The 22,045-nt window shown below is 44.3% G+C and overlaps 1 protein-coding gene across 1 annotated transcript in view; it reads right to left on the bottom strand.

Annotated features, from left to right (window-relative positions):
- LOC122559893 (piezo-type mechanosensitive ion channel component 2-like) overlaps positions 1–22,045 on the bottom strand; it is a 222,866-nt gene that overhangs the window by 45,393 nt on the left and 155,428 nt on the right. The window contains exons 28-32 of the mRNA XM_087994623.1: positions 18,261–18,441; positions 15,015–15,147; positions 6,193–6,340; positions 1,626–1,840; positions 663–821 (exon numbers count right to left, since the gene is read on the bottom strand). Of these exons, the coding sequence (XP_087850749.1) occupies positions 663–821; positions 1,626–1,840; positions 6,193–6,340; positions 15,015–15,147; positions 18,261–18,441 (836 nt within the window). The remainder of the gene's footprint in view (positions 1–662; positions 822–1,625; positions 1,841–6,192; positions 6,341–15,014; positions 15,148–18,260; positions 18,442–22,045) is intronic.

Below are 22,045 nucleotides of genomic sequence, written 5' to 3' on the forward strand. Positions count from 1 at the left end.
CAATCTTTCCTCTCTCACCTTAAACTTATGCCCTCTAGTTTTGGACTCCCCAACCCTGGGGAAAAGACCTTGTCTGTTTATCCTATCCATGCCCTTCATGATTTTACAAACCTGTATAAGGTCACCCCTCAGCTTCCGACGCTCCTGGGAAAACAGCCCCAACCTTTCCAGCCTCTCCCTCTCGCTCAAACACTCCAATCTCGGCAACATCCTTGCCTTTTCTGAACCCTTTCAAATTTCACAACATCTTTCCTATGGCAGGGAGACCAGAACTGAATGTAATATTCCAAAACTGACCTAACCAATTTCTGTGCAGCTGCAACATGACACTCCAACCTCTATCCATCAATAGGGGGTTGGTGGCTTTCACTGGCATGGACACAATGGGCTGTAGAGCTTTTTTCTGTGCTATAGATCTCTATGACTCTATGCTGGCCTGTAGACAATGCCCACATCCTGTGAAAGAATAAATTATTAAAACAAAAAGTCCCAATTTCTGGTTGGCTGGTTGAGTTCACTAACCAATCTATCCCAAACACATGTTTGCTTTGCTTTGACAGTCTGCCTTTGCTTGGTTAAGATGGTTTCTTGTGCCAGCTAAAACCAGCCCCTCTTGCCTCTCTGCTTGCTTCATCTATACCACCGTGTAGAACTTTACTTACGCTTGAAAGAGGAAGAGGTTGATGTAGTTGTAGCTCTTAGTTAAGAAGTTGCCAAGCACTCTGTTGGGATAGCCACACTTGATCTGATATGCTGATAAACCGAAGTAAATGCATTTAACAAAGTACCAAAGCTGAGCGACTGGGTTTTGGTTAAACCTCCTGCAGTCAGAAATTACAACAACTATTAGAAAACAGAAAGCAGGTAGGAGTTATCACACATCATATACACTCAAAAAACCCCTTTCACAGGTTATTAATTTTTTTGTTAATCAAAACGTAGTTATCTCTGTAAATCACATCATTTCTCTTTTAGATTCTTGTTATATCACATTCATCAGTGTTGGCTGAAGGCAAGATCAAGAACTGCCTTCATCTTTGGATTCTTTTTAACATTGAATATGGAATAAACAACCTAAATTCTAAAATATATGCTATTTAGAAATGTATCAGGCTCTAAACTTACTGTTAGATGATTCCATAAACTCTACCACCCAATGCTAGTCAGGCTACTCCACATACCTCTCTGCAAGTGTCTCTCACAATCACACAGTTAAACTTCAGATCTTCGCCCAACTCTCCAGATCTTTCTCCTTATCCCATCTCTTTAAATCCACCCATACTGTGCTATTTACATCACATAAGGAGCAGCACCATGACATCACCACGAGGTTGCTGCAGGGCCCTTTCACCCATTACTGAACAATCCCAGACCACCAGGAGATGGATGATCATCTCCTCGGCCTTCAGTCAATTGCAGTAAGACAGCCTCCAGCTCATGACTTCCATGCAGGCCCTACTTAGGCTGCCTGGGTCACATCCTAGCTGAGAGTTGTACTGTGGCTTAGGGCTGACTATTTCATGACAATCCTTTTACTATTCCATTCTTGGTAGGACATAAGTCCTTCTGGAATCTTACATTAAACATACACAAGAGAGTTAGTGTTTTGTAATGGACCACATTACCTTTCAGTCACCCCAGGGAGGATGAAGAACATCCAGAAATGGATCCCAAGCACCATGACAACCTGAAAGACAACCTTCCCCATGACGGTCTTCCTGAGGTAGAGAGCACGGTCAACCACCATGGTGGCAAACTGAACCAATACCATCACGAGGAACACTTGGGGCACCTGATCCTCTGAGAGGGATTCTGTGATGTCAGCCACAGCTGTGTGTCTCTGTGGAAGCAAAAGATGGCACAACGTAAGAAGAAACAGGAGGAGCAGTAGGCCATTTGACCCTTCAAACCTACCACGCCTTCCACCAAGACCATGGCTGATCAATCCAAGCCTCTTTTGTGACAGCTCATCATAGCTGTTAACACCCTGATATTGCAAATACCTAACTCCCTTCTCTTCAAATCCTTTCAGTGATCTAGCCTCCACAAGGCACTGGAATCGAGAATTCCAGACATTCACTACCTTCCAGAAGAAGAAATTCCTTCACTTCTCAGTTTTAAATGAATATCCCCTTGTTCAGTAGCTATCTCCCCTTGTTCGAGATTCCCTCACTCGTGAAAACATTTTCTTAACATCTACCCTGTCAAGCCTCTACAGAATCATGTATGGTTCAATAAGATCTACCTCCATTCTCCCAAACTCTAATGAATAAAGGCCTAACCTATTTAGCCATAGGTCAGCCCCTTTATCTGAGGAATCAGCCTTGTGAATCTCTTTTGAACAGCCTCCATTGCCAGTATATTCTTTGTAAATATGGGAGCATCAGGTGTGGCCTCTCCAACACCTTGTAGTGTTGTCACAAGACTTCTTTCTTTCTAAATTCCAAACCCACTGGCAATAAAGACCAAAAATTCCACTTACTGCCATAATTCCTTGCTGTACCTGCATGTTAACTACTTGTGTTTATTACACAGGAACACCCAGGCCACTTTGCGCTGCGCTTTTTTTGGATGTCTCCATTTAAATACTGTCTGCCTTTTGATTCTTCCTATCAAAGTATGAGACCTCACATTTTCCTACATGAAACTCTATCTGTTAAGCTTTTGCCCCCTCAACCAATCTATATCCCTTTGCAGATTCCTTACGTCCACATCACAATGTGCAATTTCACCTATTTTTGGACTGTCAACCAATTTGGGTATATGACACTGTGCTCCCTCCTCAGAAGTGGTTAATAAACATAGTAGCCAATTGAGGTCCCAGGACCGATCCTTATGTCACTCTTCTAGTTACATTTTTCTAGCCTGAAAAAGACCTAAAATCCTGACTCTTCTGTGTGTTAACCAATCCTCAGTCTATGCTAATACATTACTCTCTACCATGAGCTCGTTTCTTGTAAAATAACCTTTAACGTGGCATTTTATCAAATATACTAAATCTACTGCTTGCTCTTTAATCAATTTTGCTTGATTTATCCTCAAAGAAATGTAACAAATTTGTCAAATATGATTTCCATTTCTCAAAGCCATATTGACTCTGTTTAAACGTCTTGCGAGTTTGTCTGTAATAATAGACTTTAGCACTTTTCCAACGACAGATGTCAGGCTAACTTTCCCGCCTTCTATCACCCTCCCTTGGTCGCTGAAGAGTTTTCTGATCTGCTGGAACTCCCCCAGAATCCAAAGAGTTCTAGAATATTTCCACAAATGTCTCCAATATCTTTACAGCCACTTTGTTTGAATCCCTTGGATATAGACCATCAGGTCCTGAGGATATGTGCGCCCTGGTTCCAGCGTCAAATGCTTTATCACTCATGATAGAGACTGTAATAACAATTCTTACAATCATCCTGTTCTGCAGACAGCACAAAATTAGACTATCAGCTGGAGTATTCACTAGTTGTAGTTGTTAATAAGAAGGGCACTGGTGCCTGAGCACTGATGGTTCATGAATAAACTGGAGAAGGTGGAGGCCAATCACCATGCATTATGATTATCCAACTTGTTTCTGCTTTCTCCCCAAACTCTTCCATCCCTTTAGCCCTAAGAACTATATCAAACTCCTTCTTGAAAACATTCATTGTTTTGGCCCCATTTGTTTTCTGTGGCAGAGAATTCCACAGGCTTCCCACTCTCTGGGTGAAGAGATTTCTCCTCATCTCAGTCCGAAATGGCCTACCCTGTATCCTTAGATTATGACCATGATTCTGGACATCTTGGTCATGGGGAACATCCTTCTTGCTTTTAACCTTTCTAAACATTTTGAAAAATTTGATAGATTTCTATGAGATCCCCCACCTCATTCTTCTAATGTCCAGTGAATATAGTCCTAATCAATCCAGTCTCTCTTCGTATGTCAGTCCTACCATCCCATGAATCAGTCTGGTAAGCCTTTGCTGCACACCCTCCATCACCAGAACATGCTTCCTCAGATAAGGAGACCAAACCTGCACACAATATGCAAAGCCTCGTATAACTGCACTAAGACAATCCTGCTCCTATACTCAAACCCTTTCACTAAGAAGGCCAACATACCATTCACCTTCTTCACCCCCTGCTCCACCTGCATGCTTACTTTCAGTGTCTGGTGTACTCATTCCACTTCCCCCCCTTTCCCAATCGATCACCATTCAGGTAATAATTTACCTTCCAGTTCTTGCTTTCAAAGTGGATAACCTCACATTTATCCACATTATACTGCATCTGCTCACTCAGTCAACATGTCCAAATCTGAAGCATCTCTGCATCCTCCTCACAACTCAGCCCCCCCCCCCCCCCAGCTTTGTGTCATCTGCATACTTGGAGTTCCCTCATCTAAACCATTAATCTATACTGCAAATAACTGGGGCCCTAGTACTGGTCCCTACAGCACCCCACTGGACACTGCCCACCATTCAGAAAAAGACTAATTGATTCCTACTCTGTTTCCTGCCTGCCAATTAGTTCTCTATCCATGTCAGCACACTACCCCCAATCCCATGCACTTTAATTCTACACACTAATGTTTTATGTGAAACTTTACTGAAAGTCTTCAGAAAGTTCACATAAGCCACAAACACTGGCTCCCTCTTATCCTACATCTTCAAAGAATTCCAGTAGATTGGTCAAGCAAGATTTCCCTTTCGTAAATCCATGCTGACTTCATCCAATCCTGTCATTGCTTTCCAAGTGATGTTCCAGTACTGAGTGAAGAAATCTTTTCCCATGTCAATCCTAAATGACTTGTCCTGCACCCTGATTTTAAAATCTCCAACCATGGAAAATATGCTCCCTGCAGGTGAATCCTGTTAGAATTTTATATGATTAGATTAGATTAGATTACTTACAGTGTGGAAACAGGCCCTTCGGCCCAACAAGTCCACACCGCCCCGCCGAAGCGCAACCCACCCATACCCCCTACATTTACCCTTTACCTAACACTACGGGCAATTTAGCGTGGCCAATTCACCTGACCTGCACATCTTTGGACTGTGGGAGGAAACCGGAGTACCCAGAGGAAACCCACGCAGACACGGGGAGAACGTGCAAACTCCACACAGTCAGTCACCTGAGGCGGGAATTGAACCCAGGTCTCTGGAGCTGTGAGGCAGCAGTGCTAACCACTGTGCCACCGTGCCGCCCAACTTGAAATAGAATCCCTCAGTGTGGAAACAGGCCATTTGGCCCAACAAGTCCACACCAACCCTCCAAAGAGTATCCCACCCAGACCCATTTCCCTACACCAATTACTCTACATTTTCCCTGACTAATGCACCTAGCTTACACTCCCTGAACACTACAGGTAATTTAGCACGGCCAGTTCCTGCACATCTTTGGACTGTGGGAGGAAACCGGAGTGCCTGGAGGAAACTCATACAGACACAGGGAGAATGTGCAAACTCCTCATAGACAGCTGTCTGTGGCTGGAATTGAACCCAGGTCCCTGGCATTGTGAAGCAGCAGTGCTAACCACTGAGCCACCATGCTACCCCCCCGATCCAATCCCCTCACAGCCTTTTAAATTCCAGTAAGTACAGGCTAATTCAATCTCTCCTCATAGGACAGTCTTGCCATCCCGAGTGAATCTAGTGAATCTCTGCTGTCATCTCCCTGTGGTAAGTGTATCCTTTCTCAGGTAGGGAGACCAAAGCTACCCACAATTGCCCCGTGTGGTCTTACAAAGGTGCAGTATGCCTGCAGTAAGACATCACTACTTCTGAGTACAAAATTGTTTTAATTATTTTCTTTAAATGTTATTTAGTTGTTTTCTTATTCTTGTAATATTCAACACCAGCCAAGTGATGAACCAATCATTTATCCATCACATCTCTTACCAACATTGGAGAAGAATAAATAGCCATAAGCAATTGGAGCCAAGGTCAGGGTAAAGACTTTGGTTTTTCTGGTTCAGTTATTGTCATCTGTTCGTTTTTCATCATCAAGGTGATGAGAAGGAGCAGTTCATTTGTTGGAAGGACCGAAATGTCTTTGAATTAAAGGTCACTTTGGACCTTGGCTGGTTTGGTTGCCATGGTCCCATCCCTGGAATATGCTAAAATGCATTCCAAATACATCAATGCTGCCCCTCTGTGGGCATCAACAAAGCATTTAAACCTGAACCAATAAACTCTAATTGCAGAGTCCTACACTTACTCCAAATGCCCAATATCCAAAAATGGTGATGATGAAGTTAATGACGTCAATGAGAAACATTAATGCGTAGACATCACACACTGCATTATATTCAGGATGGATGATGTTGTAGAAGAATTCTTTAATGGGCAGGTAGATTTGAAGAGCTCTGTAGGACACAAGGAAACAAGACAATGCAATAAATGTTTTACATAAATGTTGACCATTTGAACAGAGATACATTCATGTCCACTTCATTTGCACCATTACGATGTGCAAAGACCAAAAATTACCTTAAATTCACAGCTCCAATTCTGGCTAAAATCAAAGAAAAAATCATGAAGGTCTCAACATTAATGACGAGGAGGAGCTCACAACCAATTGCTCAAAATGGGGATAAACTGTCCAGTTTTGAGTGAAAACATTTTAATGATCAGGCAGAGTAATGTCCAAAGTGGGAAACTGGATCATTGGAAACTTGAAGGATTAACTGGATTGATGATTGATAAACCCAGTGGACCAGATCAGCTGCTTCCCAGAGTGTGGGAGGAGGTGGGTTGAGAGATAATGGATGCGTTGGTAATTATCTTTCAGAAATCTACAGATTCTGGAAAAGTTCCTGCAGACTGGAAGTTAGCAAATATAACCCCCACTGCTTAACGAAGGAGGGAGAGGAAGAATGGAAAACTCAGAACTGTTAGTTTGACATCAGTATTAGGAAAAATGTTGGAATCGATTATAAAGCCTGTTTTGACGAGACTTTAAAAAAAATAGTAAAACGAGCACAGTCAGCATGAATTTATGAAAGAGGAAACACATTGACAAAATCTACTGGAGATATTTGAGAATGTTACCTTTATTATAGGTGAAGGAGAACCAGTGGTTGTGGGGAATTTGAATTTTCTGAAAGCTTTTTATAAGATCCCATCAGATTCAATAAACCAACAGCATAGGGGATTGAGAGAAATACATCAGTATGGATTGAGAATTGGTTAATGGACATGAAGCAGAAAATAGGATTAAATACAAACTGTTAGCGGGGGCTGGGTCAACAACTGTTCACAATCGATAGAAATTATTGTGATGTGGGGAGCAAATATAGTATTTCCAAATTAGCTAATGCAACCAAGCTAGGTGGGAATGATTTTGTGAGGAGGCTGAAAAGAGGTATCAAGCAGATTTGAAGGAAGGTTTAAAGGACTGGGCTAGAATATAATGAGTAAATATGAAGGCACTTTGGTGTCCTTGTTCACAACTTATGAATAGCTCGCATGCAGGTGCAGCAGGCAATTAGAAAGGCAACTATAGTGCTGGTACTCACTTGAGTCTGGATATGAACATTTCTTTCTGCAGTTGTGTCTAGCCTGCTGAGACCCCACCTGGAATACTGCATACAGTTTTTGTCTCCTTATCGAGAGAAGGACTCACTTGCCCCCAGGGGACATAATCTCAGGATAATGGATTACGACTGAGATGAGGACAATTTTCTTCTTTGATCTTTGAAATTCTCTAGCCAGAGGCTGTGGCAACGCAGATTTTGAACAGGTTCAAGACAGAGATGGGCAGGTTTCTGGAGACCAGTGTCCTCAGTGGCACTGAGGAGATGATCCATCTTGATATAATTGAACGGGTGAGCTGACTTGGCAAGATGAACAACTTGCTCCTCTTCCTATCTACCTAAATCTGCTGTCTGGATCTCACCACCTTGTGCAACATCCTGCCCCATGGGCCCAAGTACCTGTGGGTCAAGAATCACCTGTTCACTCACATAAGGATCTTTGGGAGGAACTAACAACTTGATGTAGACATCATCCTCAAATTAAAGGACAGCTCATGATATTGTCCTGTACCACACTGGCTTCTTCCAGAAGGCACCAATCTTTTTCACACCGTGATTTAAATAGCATTACCATCACCAAATCCCCAAGTGTCAATATCCTGAGAGTTCCCATTGTCCAGAAACTCAACTGGACTCACCACATAAACACTGCAAGAGCAGGTCAGAGGCTAGGAGCACTGCAGCAAAGTAACTCACCTGCTGACTCCTCAAAGCCTGTCCACCATCTACAAGGAATACTCCCTACTTGCCTGGATGGGTGCAGCTCCAGCAACACTCAAGAAACTCAACACCATCCAGGACAAAGCAACCCACCTGATTGGCACTACATCCACAAACTTTCATTTCTTCCACCACCGATGCTCAGTACCATCAGTGTGTACCAGCGACAAGATGCAATGGATAAATTCACCAAAGATCCTTAGATAGCACCTTCCAAATACACAAACATTTCATCTCGAAAGACAAAGATGGCAGATACAGGGGAGCACCACCCCTACATGGTCCCCTCTAAGTTACTGACCATCCTAATGTGAAAATATATCAGTATTCCTTCACTGTCAAAATCCTAGAATTCCCTCCCTAAAGGCATTGTGGGTCAACCTATATCATGGGGATTACAACGGTTCAAGAAGACAGTTCACCATCACCTTCTCAAGGGCAAAGTTGAAACTTTATTGCTGGAACAGCACAGCAGGTCAGGCAGCATCCAGGGAACAGGAGATTCGACGTTTCGGGCACAGGCCCTTCTTCAGGAATCAGGCCCTTATTCCTGAAGAAGGGCCTGTGCCCGAAACGTCGAATCTCCTGTTCCCTGGATGCTGCCTGACCTGCTGTGCTGTTCCAGCAATAAAGTTTCAACTTTGATCTCCAGCATCTGCAGACCTCACTTTCCCCCCCTTCTCAAGGGCAACTAGGGCTGGGCAATAAATGCTGGCCAGCAAATGATGCTCACATCCCAGGAGTGAATAAAAATATCTGCCTCTTCTGGGAACACATGCAGCTCTGTGAGCATTTACAGCGAATCTGTAACTTACTGTGAAATTAAGACTCACCTCTCACCTTTTAATTTCCATTATTCTTTTTCAGGAGCTCAGAATGGCCCAAATTCTAAACTCTCATGTTTCTACTAATCTTACAAACATCAAGCTTTTTAAAATTACCTGTGAAAATGATCAGATTTACTTTTATGCATCCATCCATCAGTCACCCAGGATTCTCAATTTTAACCTGTTTTTATTGATCTATAAAACCATGTTGCTCAGAATGCTGTTTAATTCAGTCACATTAGTAATCACTTTGAAAATTCAGGTTCAAAACTTCCATTTTTTTTTTACAACTATGAGCCAAGTCTTCCCTCAATTATGCCTTTCTTAATGTAATGATTCTTTACTACAGCAATCTCTGCAACTCAATCTTGCCAATACTTTGTATTTTCTAGTTGCATTTGTTTTTGATGACTTTGAGGTGATCTACAGATGAGCATATGGGGGTGGCTCAGTGGTTAGCACTGCTGCCTCACAGCACCAGGGTCCCAGGTTCAATTCCTGCCTTGGGCAACGGTCTGTGTGGAGTTTGCACGTTCTCCCCGTGTCTGCGGGGGTTTGCTCCGGTTTCCTCCCACAGTCCAAAGATGTACAGGTCAGGTGAATTGGCCATGCTAAAATTGCCCGTAGTACATCAGTCAGAGAGAAATAGGTCTGGGTGGGTTATTCTTCGGAGGGTCGGTGTGGACTGGTTGGCCCGAAGGGCCTGTTTCCACACTGTAGGGAATCTAATCTAATATGAACAATGAGTAGGATTAAGCTCAGCTCCTCCAACCTGCTCCGCCACTCAATAAGATCAAAGCTGATCTGGTTGTGACCCTGAATCCACACTCCTGCCTGCCCCGATAATCTTCTGCCCCCTTCCTTACTCTCAAGGAAGGACAGCAGATACAGGCTGATTGATAATTTTAAATATAATTAATTGTCTTCATAACATGATTCCTTCTCTGTGCCCTGACACCACTTCATTAGTCTTCCTCCTGCACAACTGCACTGGTATGTCCCTCTCATCCAAACATTCTCCATCCTCCTCCGTCATCCCCCTCCACCTCTCGTCGGCCTGTTGCTCCATCACCATCATTTACTAAATTACTTCCAAGGGCATGTTACCCACTTCCCCCACCCCCGATAAAGAGTCGTCTTGTTTATAAACAGACTGCAAATAAATTGTAGCTGTTGTAAAACAATGGACTGGCTCAAACCGAGGTAAATACAATAGACAAATACAATGAAACACTTCATTGAAATCCAGTTCCATGTTGCTCAAGTGTTTTTTGGCGATGATGTAACAGAAAGCCCACTACCCGGTGTTCAGTGGTGTTTATTGTTTTGGCGGCAGTTGCAGCAGGGTGAGCGACAGCGAGGACCAGAGGCCTGATGGGAAGGGAAACCTAAAGGATAAAAGCTTATCTCGTGTATAGGTGGAGGAGCAGGAGCGGACACCGGATTGCTGGATAAGTGAGGCTTTATATGTGGGTGGTTGCTTTACCCGAAACACAACTCGGGTAATGTCTCCCACCCGTCCTCCTCCACCTCTAACCAAGAGAAAGGTTCTGTATGCCAGATTGGTAAGGTGACTAGTATTTTTAAATAGTTTTTCAGTAGTCTCATTGGGAATTTAGAATAATGGGAATGGAGGTTAGAGCAGTTGAATGTTCCTCTTGCAGAATGTGGGAGGTAAGGATCACCATTAGTCTCTCTGCTGACTGCATCTGCTGGAAATGCACCCAACTCCAGCTCCTCGAAAACCGCATTGGGGAACTGGAGCTGGATGAACTTGGGATCATTCGGGAGGCGGAGGGGGTTATTGAGAGGAGTTACAGAGAGGCAGCCACACCTTGGGTACAAGAAAAAGGCAGATGGGTTACAGTCAGGGGACAGAAAGGGAACCAGCAGGCAGTGCAGGGACCCCCTGTGGCCATGCGCCTCAACAACAAGGAGACCGTTTTGGATACTGTTGGGGGGGATTAGAATTACCAGGGGTAAGCAATGGGGCACAGGGCTCTGGTACAGACTCTGTCCTTGTTGCTCAGAAGGGAAAGGGGGAAGAGGAGCAGAGCATTAGTCATTGGGGACTCCATTGTTAGGTGGGGCAGATTGGAGGTTCAGTGGGAACGAGAGACACTCACGGTTGGTGTGTTGCCTCCCAGGTGCCAGGGTTAGTGATGTCTGTGATCGTGTTTTCGGGATCCTTGCAGGGGAGCAGCCCCAAGTTGTGGTCCACATAGGCACCAACGACATAGGTAGGAAGAGAGATGGGGATCTAAGGCAAAATTTCAGGGAGCTAGGGTGAAAGGTTAGAGCTAGAACAAACAGAGTTGTTATCTCTGGTTTGTTGCCCGTGCCACATGCAAGCAAGGTGAGGAATAGGGAGAGAGAGGAGTTGAACACGTGGCTACAGGGATGGTGCAGGGAGGAGGGTTTTGGATTCCTGGATAATTGGGGCTCATTCTGGGGTAGGTGGGACCTCTACAAAGAGGATAGTCTTCATCTGAACCAGAGGGGTACCAATATCCTAGGGGGGGGAATTTACGAAAGCACTTCAGGTGGGTTCAATCTAATCCAGCGGGGGGGGGGGGCGGGGTGGGGGAATGGGAACCTAAATTGTAGTTTGAATATACAGGAGGTTGAGAGTAGGGAGGTCCAAATAAGGTTTCAGGGTTGGAAGGGGGCACCCACAAGCAAGAAGTTGGTTTGAAGTGTGTCTACTTCATCATCAGGAGCATCCGGACTAAGGTGGGTGAGCTTGCAGCATGGGTTGGTACCTGGGACTTCGATGTTGTGGCCATTTCAGAGACATGGGTAGAGCAGGGACAGGAATGGTTGTTGCAGGTTCCAGGATTTAGATGTTTCAGTAAGAACAGGGAAGGTGGAAAAAGAGCGGGATGTGTGGCATTGTTAGTCAAAGACAGTATTGCGGTGGCAGAAAGGACATTTGAGGACTCATCCACTGAGGTAGTATGGGCTGAGGTTAGAAACAGGAAAGGAGAAGTCGCCCTGTTGGGAGTTTTCTATAGACCTCCGAATAGTTCCAGAGATGTAGAGGAAAGGATAGCAAAGATGATTCTGGCTAGGAGCGAGAGTAATGGGGTAGTTGTTATGGGGGACTTTAACTTTCCAAATGTTGACTGGAAATACTACAGTTCAAGTACTTTAGATAAGTCAGTTTTTGTCCAATGTGTGCAGGAGAGTTTCCTGACATAGTATGTAGATAGGCCAACAAAGGGCGAGGCCACATTAAATTTAGTACTGGATAATGAACCCAGCTAGGTGTTAGATTTGGAGGTAGGTGAGCACTTTGGTGATAGTGACCACAATTCAGTTATGTTTACATTAGCGATGGAAAGGGATAGGTATATACTGCAGGGCAAGAGTTATAGCTGGTGGAAAGTCAATTATGATACGATTAGGCAAGATTTAGGATGCATACGATGGGGAAGAGAGTGCAGGGAATGGGCCCAATTGAAATGTGAAGCTTATTCAAGGAACAGCTACTGCGGGTCCTTGAAAAGTATGTCTCTGTCAGGCAGGGAGGAGGTGGTCAATTGAGGGAGCCATGATTTACTAAAGAAGTTGAATCTCTTATCAAGAGGAAGAAGAAGGTTTATGTTAGGATGAGATGTGATGGCTCAGTTAGGGCACTTGAAAGTTACAAGTTAGCCAGGAAAGACCTCAAGAGAGAGCTAAGAGCAAGGAGGGGATATGAGAAGTCATTGACGGATAGAATCAGAGAAAATCCCAAGGCTTTCTATAGGTACATCAGGAAAAATAGAACGACTAGGGTAAGATTAGGGCCAATCAAGGATAGTAGTGGGAAATTCTGCGTGGAGTCAGAGAAGATAGGGGAAGCGCTAAATGAATATTTTTTGTCAGTATTCACACTGGAAAAAGACAATGTTGTTGAGGAGAATACTGAGATACAGTTTATTAGACTAGACGGGATTGAGGTTCACAAGGAGGAGGTGTTAGCAATTCTGGAAAGTGTGAAAATAGATAAATCCCCTGGGCCGGATGGGATTTATCCTAGGATTCTCTGGGAAGCCAGGGAGGAGATTGCAGAGCCTTTGGCTTTGATCTTTATGTTGTCATTGTCTACAAGAATAGTACCAGAAGACTGGAAGATAGCAAATGTTGCTCCCTTGTTCAAGGAGAGTAGAGACAACCCTAGTAATTATAGACCAGTGAGCCGTACTTCAGTTGTGGGTAAAGTGTTGGAAAAGGTTAGAAGAGATAGGATTTATAATCATCGGGAAAGGAATAATTTGATTAGGGATAGTCAACACAGTTTTGTGAAGGGCAGATCGTGCCTCACTAACCTTATTGAGTTTTTCGAGAAGGTGACAAAACAGGTGGATGAGGGTAAAGCAGTTGATGTGGTGTATATGGATTTCAGTAAGGCATCTGATAAGGTTCCCCACGGTGGGCTATTGCACAAAATACGGAGTTTCGAAATTGAAGGTGGTTTAGCGGTTTGGATCATAAATTGGCTAGCTGGAAGATGACAGGGGATGGTGGTTGATGGGAAATATTCATCCTGGAGTTTAGTTACTAGTGGTGTACCACAAGGATCTGTTTTGGGGCCACTGCTCTTTGTCATTTTTATAAATGGCCTGAATAAGGGCATAGAAGGATGGGTTAGTAAATTTGCAGATGACACTAAGGTCGGTACAGTTGCGGATAGTTGTTGTGGTTCTGTTCGCCGAGCTGGGGATTTGTGTTGTAGACGTTTCGTCCCCTGTCTAGGTGACATCCTCAGTGCTTGGGAGCCTCCTGTGAAGCACTTCTGTGATCTTTCCTCCGGCATTTGTAGTGGTTTGAATCTGCTGCTTCTGGTTGTCACTCATCCACAGATTGAATCAATAAGCACATCGACCTGGACCCAATATACCGACCACTGCAACGGACAGCTGGAACTGACAACCGGAAGCGGCAGAGACAAACCACTGAGGGGACGAAACGTCTGCAACACAAATTCCCAGCTCGGCGAACACAACCACAACAACGAGCACCCGAGCTACAAATCTTCTCATAAGTTGTGGATAGTGCCGAAGGATGTTGTAGGTTACAGAGGGATATAGATAAGCTGCACAGCTGGGCTGAGACGTGGCAAATGGAGTTTAGTGTGGTGATTCACTTTGGAAGGAGTAACAGGAATGCAGATTATTGAGCTAATGGTAAAGACTCTTGGTAGTGTAGATGAGCAGAGAGATCTCGATGTCCATGTACATAGATCCCTGAAAGTTGCCATCCTGATTGATAGGGTTGTTAAGAAGGAATATGGTGTGTTAGCTTTTATTGGTAGAGGTATTGATTTTGGAACCATGAAGTCATGCTGCAACTGTACAAAACTCTGGTGTTGCCGCACTTGTCATATTGCATACAGTTCTGGTCACCGCATTATAGGAAGGATGTGGAAGCTTTGCAAAAGGTTCAGAGGAGATTTACTCAGATGTTGCCGTGTATAGAAGAAAGGTTTTATGAGGAAAGGCTGAGGGACTTGAGGCTGTTTTCGTTAGAGAGAAGAAGGTCGAGAGGTGACTTCATTGAGACATACAAGATAATCAGGGGGTTAGATAGGGTGGACAGTGAGAGCCCTTTTCCTCAGATGGCGATGGCTAGCATGAGGGGACATAACTTTAAATTGAGGGGTAACATATATAAGACAGATGTCAGAGATAGTTGCTTTACTCAGAGAGTAGTAGCTGCATGGAACACACTGCCTGCAACAGCAGTAAACGCACCAACTTTAAGGGCATTTAAATGGTCATTGGATAGGCATATGGACGAGAATGGAATAGTCTATGTTAGATGGACTTCAGATTGTTGCACCGACCTGTGAAACCATCGAGGGCTGAAGGGCCTGTACTGCCCTGTAATGTTATGTATAATAATACCCATGAGATCAAAGTGTCACCGAGTATCTTCAGTTTTGCTTCATATCAGAGAAAAATTTTTCTTACATGACAGTGATGTATCTTTTCGCCATCTGTGCCTTTTCTCTGATCTGCTCCTTGACAGTTTCTCTGAATCGTTTCCCCGCTTTTGGGGATTCCCTTTTCTTTTTTCTGGATCTCTTTGGAGCTTTTACTCTTTCTGAGGAGAAAGGCAGGTAGAATGAACTGCATTACACAGACAGCCATAAGTTAATATTCTGAGTGTTCTCTCACTACAACTGTGAGGAATAGGCGTATCAGTAGACTGTTAGGCCTGTCCATCACCCCATGTGGTCAAACCAGACTTTCTGCCTCATGTTTCCCAAGAGAACACAGAGCCATAGAGAGTCATACAGCATAGAAACAGGTCCTCAGGCCCAGCACATCTGTGTTGACAAACAAACACCAACCTACACTAATCCCATTTACCCGCACATGGTCCATTGTACTCCATGCCCTGGCATTTTAAGTACTCAGTCAGATCCTTCTTATATGCTGAGAGTTCTTGCCTCCACCAGCTCTCAGGCAACATATATTTCTACCACCCTCTGGGCGAAAACATCTTCCCTCAGATTTCCTCTCAACCACTTACTCCACAGCTTGAACTTATACCTGTCTGCTGTGGGGGTAAAGATTCTCACAATTCACTCTGCCTATGCCTCTCATAATTCTGTATATCTCAGTCAGATTGACCCTTCACCCTCATCTGCTCCAAGGAAAACAAACCCAGCCTATCAGGTCTCTGTTCAGAACTGAGATTTTTCATCCCAGGCAATATCCTGGTGAACCTCCTCTGCATCCTGTCTAGTACTATCACGTCCTTCCAATAGTGTGATGACCAGAACTTTACATCGTATTCCATTTGTGGCCCAACCAATGTTTCACAAAGTTGTTTCTGTATTCTGTGCCCTAGCTAATGAAGGCAAGCATCCTGTATGCCTTCTTCACCACCATGTAGATAGGTCTCCAAACGAATCATCCAATATGCTCACACGCATGGAAACACACATACGCGCCCAAGCACACTCTCACCCACCCACCCTCCCTCCCTTCTGAGGTTAAAGAGCTCGAAAGATTCACAGGCCTATGAGGGAGTACATTTATCCTCATCTCAGTCCTTATCCTGAGCCTGTGTCCCATGTTTCAGATCCTTGGTGGAGTGGGAGGGGGAGTTGAAGTGTTGAGCCACAGGGTGGTTGGGTTGGTTGGTCCGGGTGTCCCAGAGGTGTTCTCTGAAACGCTCCGCAAGTAGGCGGCCTTTCTCCCCAATATAGAGGAGGCCACATCGGGTGCAGAGGATGCAATAGATGATGTGTGTGGAGGTGCAGGTGAATCTGTGGCGGATATGGAAGTTTCCTTTGGGGCCTTGGAGGGAGGTGAGGGGGGAGGTGTGGGCGCAAGTCTTGCACCTCCTGCGGTTGCAGGGGAAGGTGCCGGGAGTGGAGGTTGGGTCCAATAAAACTTGGACCCAACCAGGACAACCAGTACCTACAACACATCCGAAGCCTCCAGCAACAGAATTCACCTCTGGGACACCTGGACCAACCAACCCAACCACCCTGTGGCTCAACAATTCAACTCCCCCTCCCACTCCACCAAGGATATGCAGGTCTTTGGACTCCTCCATCGCCAGACCACAACAACACGACAGTTGGAGGAAGAGCGCCTCATCTTCCGCCTAGGAACCCTCCAACCAAAAGGGATGAACTCGGATTTCACCAGTTTCCTCATTTCCCCTCCCCCCACCTTGTCTCAGTCAAATCCATCGAACTCAGCACCGTCTTCCTAACCTGCGATCTTCTTCCCGACCTCTCCGCCCCCACCCCAGTCTGACCTACCACCCTCACCTTGACCTCTTTCCACTTATCACATTTCCGACACCCCTCCCCCAAGTCCCTCCTCCCTACCTTTTATCTTAGCCTGCTGGACAAACTTTCCTCATTCCTGAAGAAGGGCTTATGCCCGAAACGTCGATTCTCCTGTTCCCTGGATGCTGCCTGACCTGCTGCGCTTCTCCAGCAATACATTTTCAGCTCTGATCTCCAGCATCTGCAGACCTCACTTTCTCCCATGTTTCAGAAACCACTTACTATTTATCCTAGTCCAGCCCATTCAAAATCTTGTGAATTTCATCAGACCAACTCTCATTCTTCCAAAGTGCAGAGACTATGGAACCAATTCACTCAGCCCCTCATTATAGAAGATCTTGTGCAATGCCTTCCTATTCCACAAAGGAAAGAAAGAAGCTGTTCAGCTGCCTGCACTGTCATTCTATAAAACCAAACCCGCTTGATGCTACAGATCTCATTTCCACACTTTCGCTCTATTCTCAGTCTTACTCAAGAAAATATATTAACCTCAGTCTTAAACTCCAATTGTTCTCAGTTATTCTAAATAAACACACACCTTCGTATTTTTCAAGTGCAGTCACAATCATAAAAAAACACAACTGTCAATGGGGTACCATAAGATCCCAGAAACAGTAACTGATACAAATCATTATTGAATTTGTGTTATTGATGCTGGTTGAAGCGTGAGTGTTGGCTCAGACACTGAGGGAATACCAAGCTGTGCCTTGGCACAGAATAAAGCTCGGGCACCTGGATAAGTGTGTGCACGTGTTTCCCCCTGTGTGCGCTTCTTTGTGCAAATGTGTTTCTATGAGTGAGTTTCTATGTGTGTGCGTTTCTGTGAGTGTTTCTCGGTGTGAATATTTCCACACATGTGTGGGCATTTCCATTCATGTGCTTCTGTGCGTGTAAGTTTCATTGTGTGCTTTCCTGTGTTTGTATTCGCAGGTGAGCATTTGTGTGAATGTGCATGTGTTTCCATGTATGCATCCATGACTGTGCATGTTTTGGTACATGCATATTTTCACACATGAGAATGTTTCCACACATGCTTCTATTCATGCATAGGAGTATGTTTCCGTGCATGTGTGTGCTTCCGTGCCTCTGAGTGTTTTCATGCGTGCTTCCATGTGCATGCATGTTTCCATGTGGAGCATGCTTCTATGCATGTGTGTTTGTATGTGCACGCCTGTTTCCATGGGTGTTTTCCTTGCATGTGTTTCCGTATTTCCATGTGAGTGTATGTTTCCATGTGTGCATGTCTTTGCATGTGTTTTTGCCCAAGTTTTCCATGTTTGTTTCGGTGCGCAGGTGCTTTTTATTTGGCTGGGTGAGTTGTCATTTTGTGCTAAGCATTAACCTGAATACTCTTAGCTTCCTTGGTTTGATTCTTCCCTTCTTTTCCGCACACTCACTGTCTTACCTGATGATTGCCTGGAACTGTTTTTCCTGTCTGGGCCCTGTTCAGTGTCCTGCAAGCTCACTGTTTGCTTGCTCTCTTTGCCCTCCTGTGTCTCTCCCAGGTTCTGATGGTCCCTTTGTTTGTGCATCTTCTTAAAATGCTGCTCCTTCACTGCATCATGGGAATCCCACAGACCATGGCACTGTCACAGAATGTGGAAAATATGTTAATTAAGTGCTTAAAAAATGTACTTCACGATTATATCTTGCAATGTAAGATCTGAATTTCCCTTGTTAACTGGAACTTCTTTGGCTGTACTTCAAGAGTCAAGTGTTTCTTTTACGAGGGCTCCTTTCTCATTTTCACTGAGCCCTTCATTAAGTGATGCTGTCACAATGTCTTCTGTATTTGTGTTGATTTATAAGGACTACAGATATTTTATTTGGAAATATAAGCTAGAAAATTGCTGTTTGGAATCTTAGTTTTAACAACTCCAGGGAAATGTGGGGTTGTGTTGTGTTGGATTTGATACTTTCATGGGACACACTGGGCAGAAAGTTCTTTGATTTTAAAAACTGTCCAGCAACAGCTTTTGGGTCAACTTTATGCTGCAGATTTGACAGAGAACTGAGAAAAGAGGGCAGTGGGCTGACCCCCAAAAGTCCACAAACAAGCCAGGTCTCTCTCTTTCCCTCTGTGAATGGAAAATGAATAATGCTCAAAGATTCTGAAATAAAGGGATTCCTAACTCAAGCGCAAGACTCAGGACTAACTGACTGGCCACCAAGTTAAGGATTGTCACAGCTGACAACAACATGATACTGTTATCAAAAACCAAAAAAAAAAGAACTGTGGGAGAGTCATCCCATTTCTTCCTGTAGTTTGGACTCTAAATCCACAGACCTATAATTCCCACCAAGATACTCCTGCAAACTCACTGTGTCTTCCTTGTTCATCCAATTTCTGAATGAATGGGTGAGTGTTTGGATTTAAAGACGAGGTAGTTTGATGTTGCATTTTGATAATTAACAATCTGTTTTAGCCACCTGTTAAAGGATGAGCTTGTTACAATAAATACATTTTTGCTTTCTTGTATATGGATTAAACCTGGTGTGAATGTTAGACAGTGGTCACCGTCAGGCATTGCCAATTTAATGAGAGGGATGGTTTGTGATGACGTGTGGTATAGTGAGATTTAATTTCCAACACTCTCTTCCTATTAAGGTCATGACAACCAGTGGGCTATCTGGACTCATATACAAATGGAATTAGCATTATTCATCAATATCACAATTAATTATCAACTCTCCATTAAACTTCCAGCCAGAACACAAAGGCTAAACAGTAATGTTCTAGACACCACAGTATTTAAATTGGTATGCAATAACAGGGATAAGAATTTTGTTTCAAAATAACTGAAATGCAGATACACTTCTACACACAAGAAGCCATCAGCCTGGAACACGTTTTGCAGCCTGGTGAGGTCACATCTATATGATTACATTACACATAAGCAAAGCTGGATCAGTTAAGGTCCAACCCTATTTATGGCATCTCAGATCCAAATCCCAGATTTATACTTAACAATTCATAGTCATTATATTTTTAATATAATTTCTATCAATTTCATCTGTACCAAATGTAATAGGTCCTGAACATAGAACATAGAACATAGAACATAGAACAATCCAGCACAGAACAGGCCCTTCGGCCCACGATGTTGTGCCGAACATAAGTCCTAGCTTAAGCACCCATCCATGTACCTATCCAATTGCCGCTTAAAGGTCACCAAAGATTCTGACTCTGCCACTCCCACAGGCAGCGCATTCCATGCCCCCACCACTCTCTGGGTAAAGAACCCACCCCTGACATCTCCCCTATACCTTCCACCCTTCACCTTAAATTTATGTCCCCTTGTAATACTCTGTTGCACCCGGGCAAAAAGGTTCTGACTGTCTACTCTATCTATTCCTTTGATCATCTTATAAACCTCTATCAAGTCACCCCTCATCCTTCGCCGTTCCAACGAGAAAAGGCCCAGCACTCTCAACCTATCCTCGTACGACCTATTCTCCATTCCAGGCAACATCCTGGTAAATCTTCTCTGCACCCTCTCCAAAGCTTCCACATCTTTCCTAAAGTGAGGCAACCAGAACTGCACACAGTACTCCAAATGTGGCCTAACCAAAGTCCTGTACAGCTGCAACATCACTTCACGACTCTTGAATTCAATCCCTCTGCTAATGAAGGCTAATACTCCATAGGCCTTCTTACAAGCTCTACCCACCTGAGTGGCAACTTTCAAAGATCTATGAACATAGACCCCAAGATCCCTCTGTTCCTCCACCTCACTAAGAACCCTACCGTTAACCCTGTATTCCGCATTCTTATTTGTCTTTCCAAAATGGACAACCTCACACTTGGCAGGGTTGAACTCCATCTGCCACTCCTCAGCCCAGCTCTGCATCATATCTAAGTCCCTTTGCAGCCGACAACAGCCCCACAACTATCACTATCCACAACTCCACCAATCTTCGTATCATCTGCAAATTTACTGACCCACCCTTCGACTCCCTCATCCAAGTCATTAATAAAAATTACAAACAGCAGAGGACCCAGAACTGATCCCTGCGGAACTCCACTTGTAACTGGGCTCCAGGCTGAATATTTGCCATCTACGACCACTCTCTGACTTCGACCGGTTAGCCAGTTTTCTATCCAATTGGCCAAATTTCCCTCTATCCCATGCCTCCTGACTTTCTGCATAAGCCTACCATGGGGAACCTTATCAAATGCCTTACTAAAATCCATGTATACTACATCCACTGCTCTCCCCTCATCCACATGCTTGGTCACCTCCTCAAAGAATTCAATAAGACTTGTAAGGCAAGACCTACCCTTCACAAATCCGCGCTGGCTGTCCCTAATCAAGCAGTGTCTTTCCAGATACTCATAAATCCTATCCCCCAGTACCCTTTCCATTACTTTGCCTACCACCAAAGTAAGACTAACTGGCCTGTAATTCCCGGGGTTATCCCTATTCCCTTTTTTGAAAAGGGGCATAACATTTGCCACTCTCCAGTCCCCTGGTACCACCCCCGTTGACAGTGAAGACGAAAAGATCATTGCCAATGGCTCTGCAATTTCCTCTCTTGCTTCCCACATAATCCTAGGATATATCCCGTCAGGCCCGGGGGACTTGTCTATCCTCAAGTTGTTCAAAATGTCCAACACATCTTCCTTCCTAACAAGTATCTCCTCTAGCTTACCAGTCCGTTTCACACTCTCCTCTTCAACAATACGGTCCCTCTCGTTCATAAATACTGAAGAAAAGTACTCATTCAAGACCTCTCCTATCTCTTCCGACTCAATACACAGTCTCCCACTACTGTCCTTGATCGGACCTACCCTCGTTCTCGTCATTCTCATGTTTCTCACATACGCATAAAATGCCTTGGGGTTATCCTTGATCCTACCCGCCAAAGATTTTTCATGCCCTCTCTTAGCTCTCCTAATCCCTTTCTTCAGGTCCCTCCTGGCAATCCTGTATTCCTCCAATGCTCTGTCTGAACCCTGTTTCCTCAACCTTATGTAAGCCTCCTTCTTCCTCTTTACAAGACATTCAACCTCCCTCGTCAACCAAGGTTCCCTCACACGACCATCTCTTTCCTGCCTGACAGGTACATACATATCAAGGACACGTCGTATCTGTTCCTTGAAAAAGTTCCACATTTCCACGACATCCTTCCCTGACAGCCTATGCTCCCAACTTATGCTCCTCAGATCCCATCTTACAGCATCGTAAT

Source organism: Chiloscyllium plagiosum, unplaced genomic scaffold (assembly GCF_037043375.1).
Source record: "Chiloscyllium plagiosum isolate Xiang-an unplaced genomic scaffold, Cpla_swu_hap1 HiC_scaffold_15, whole genome shotgun sequence".
Classification (NCBI taxonomy): domain Eukaryota; kingdom Metazoa; phylum Chordata; class Chondrichthyes; order Orectolobiformes; family Hemiscylliidae; genus Chiloscyllium; species Chiloscyllium plagiosum.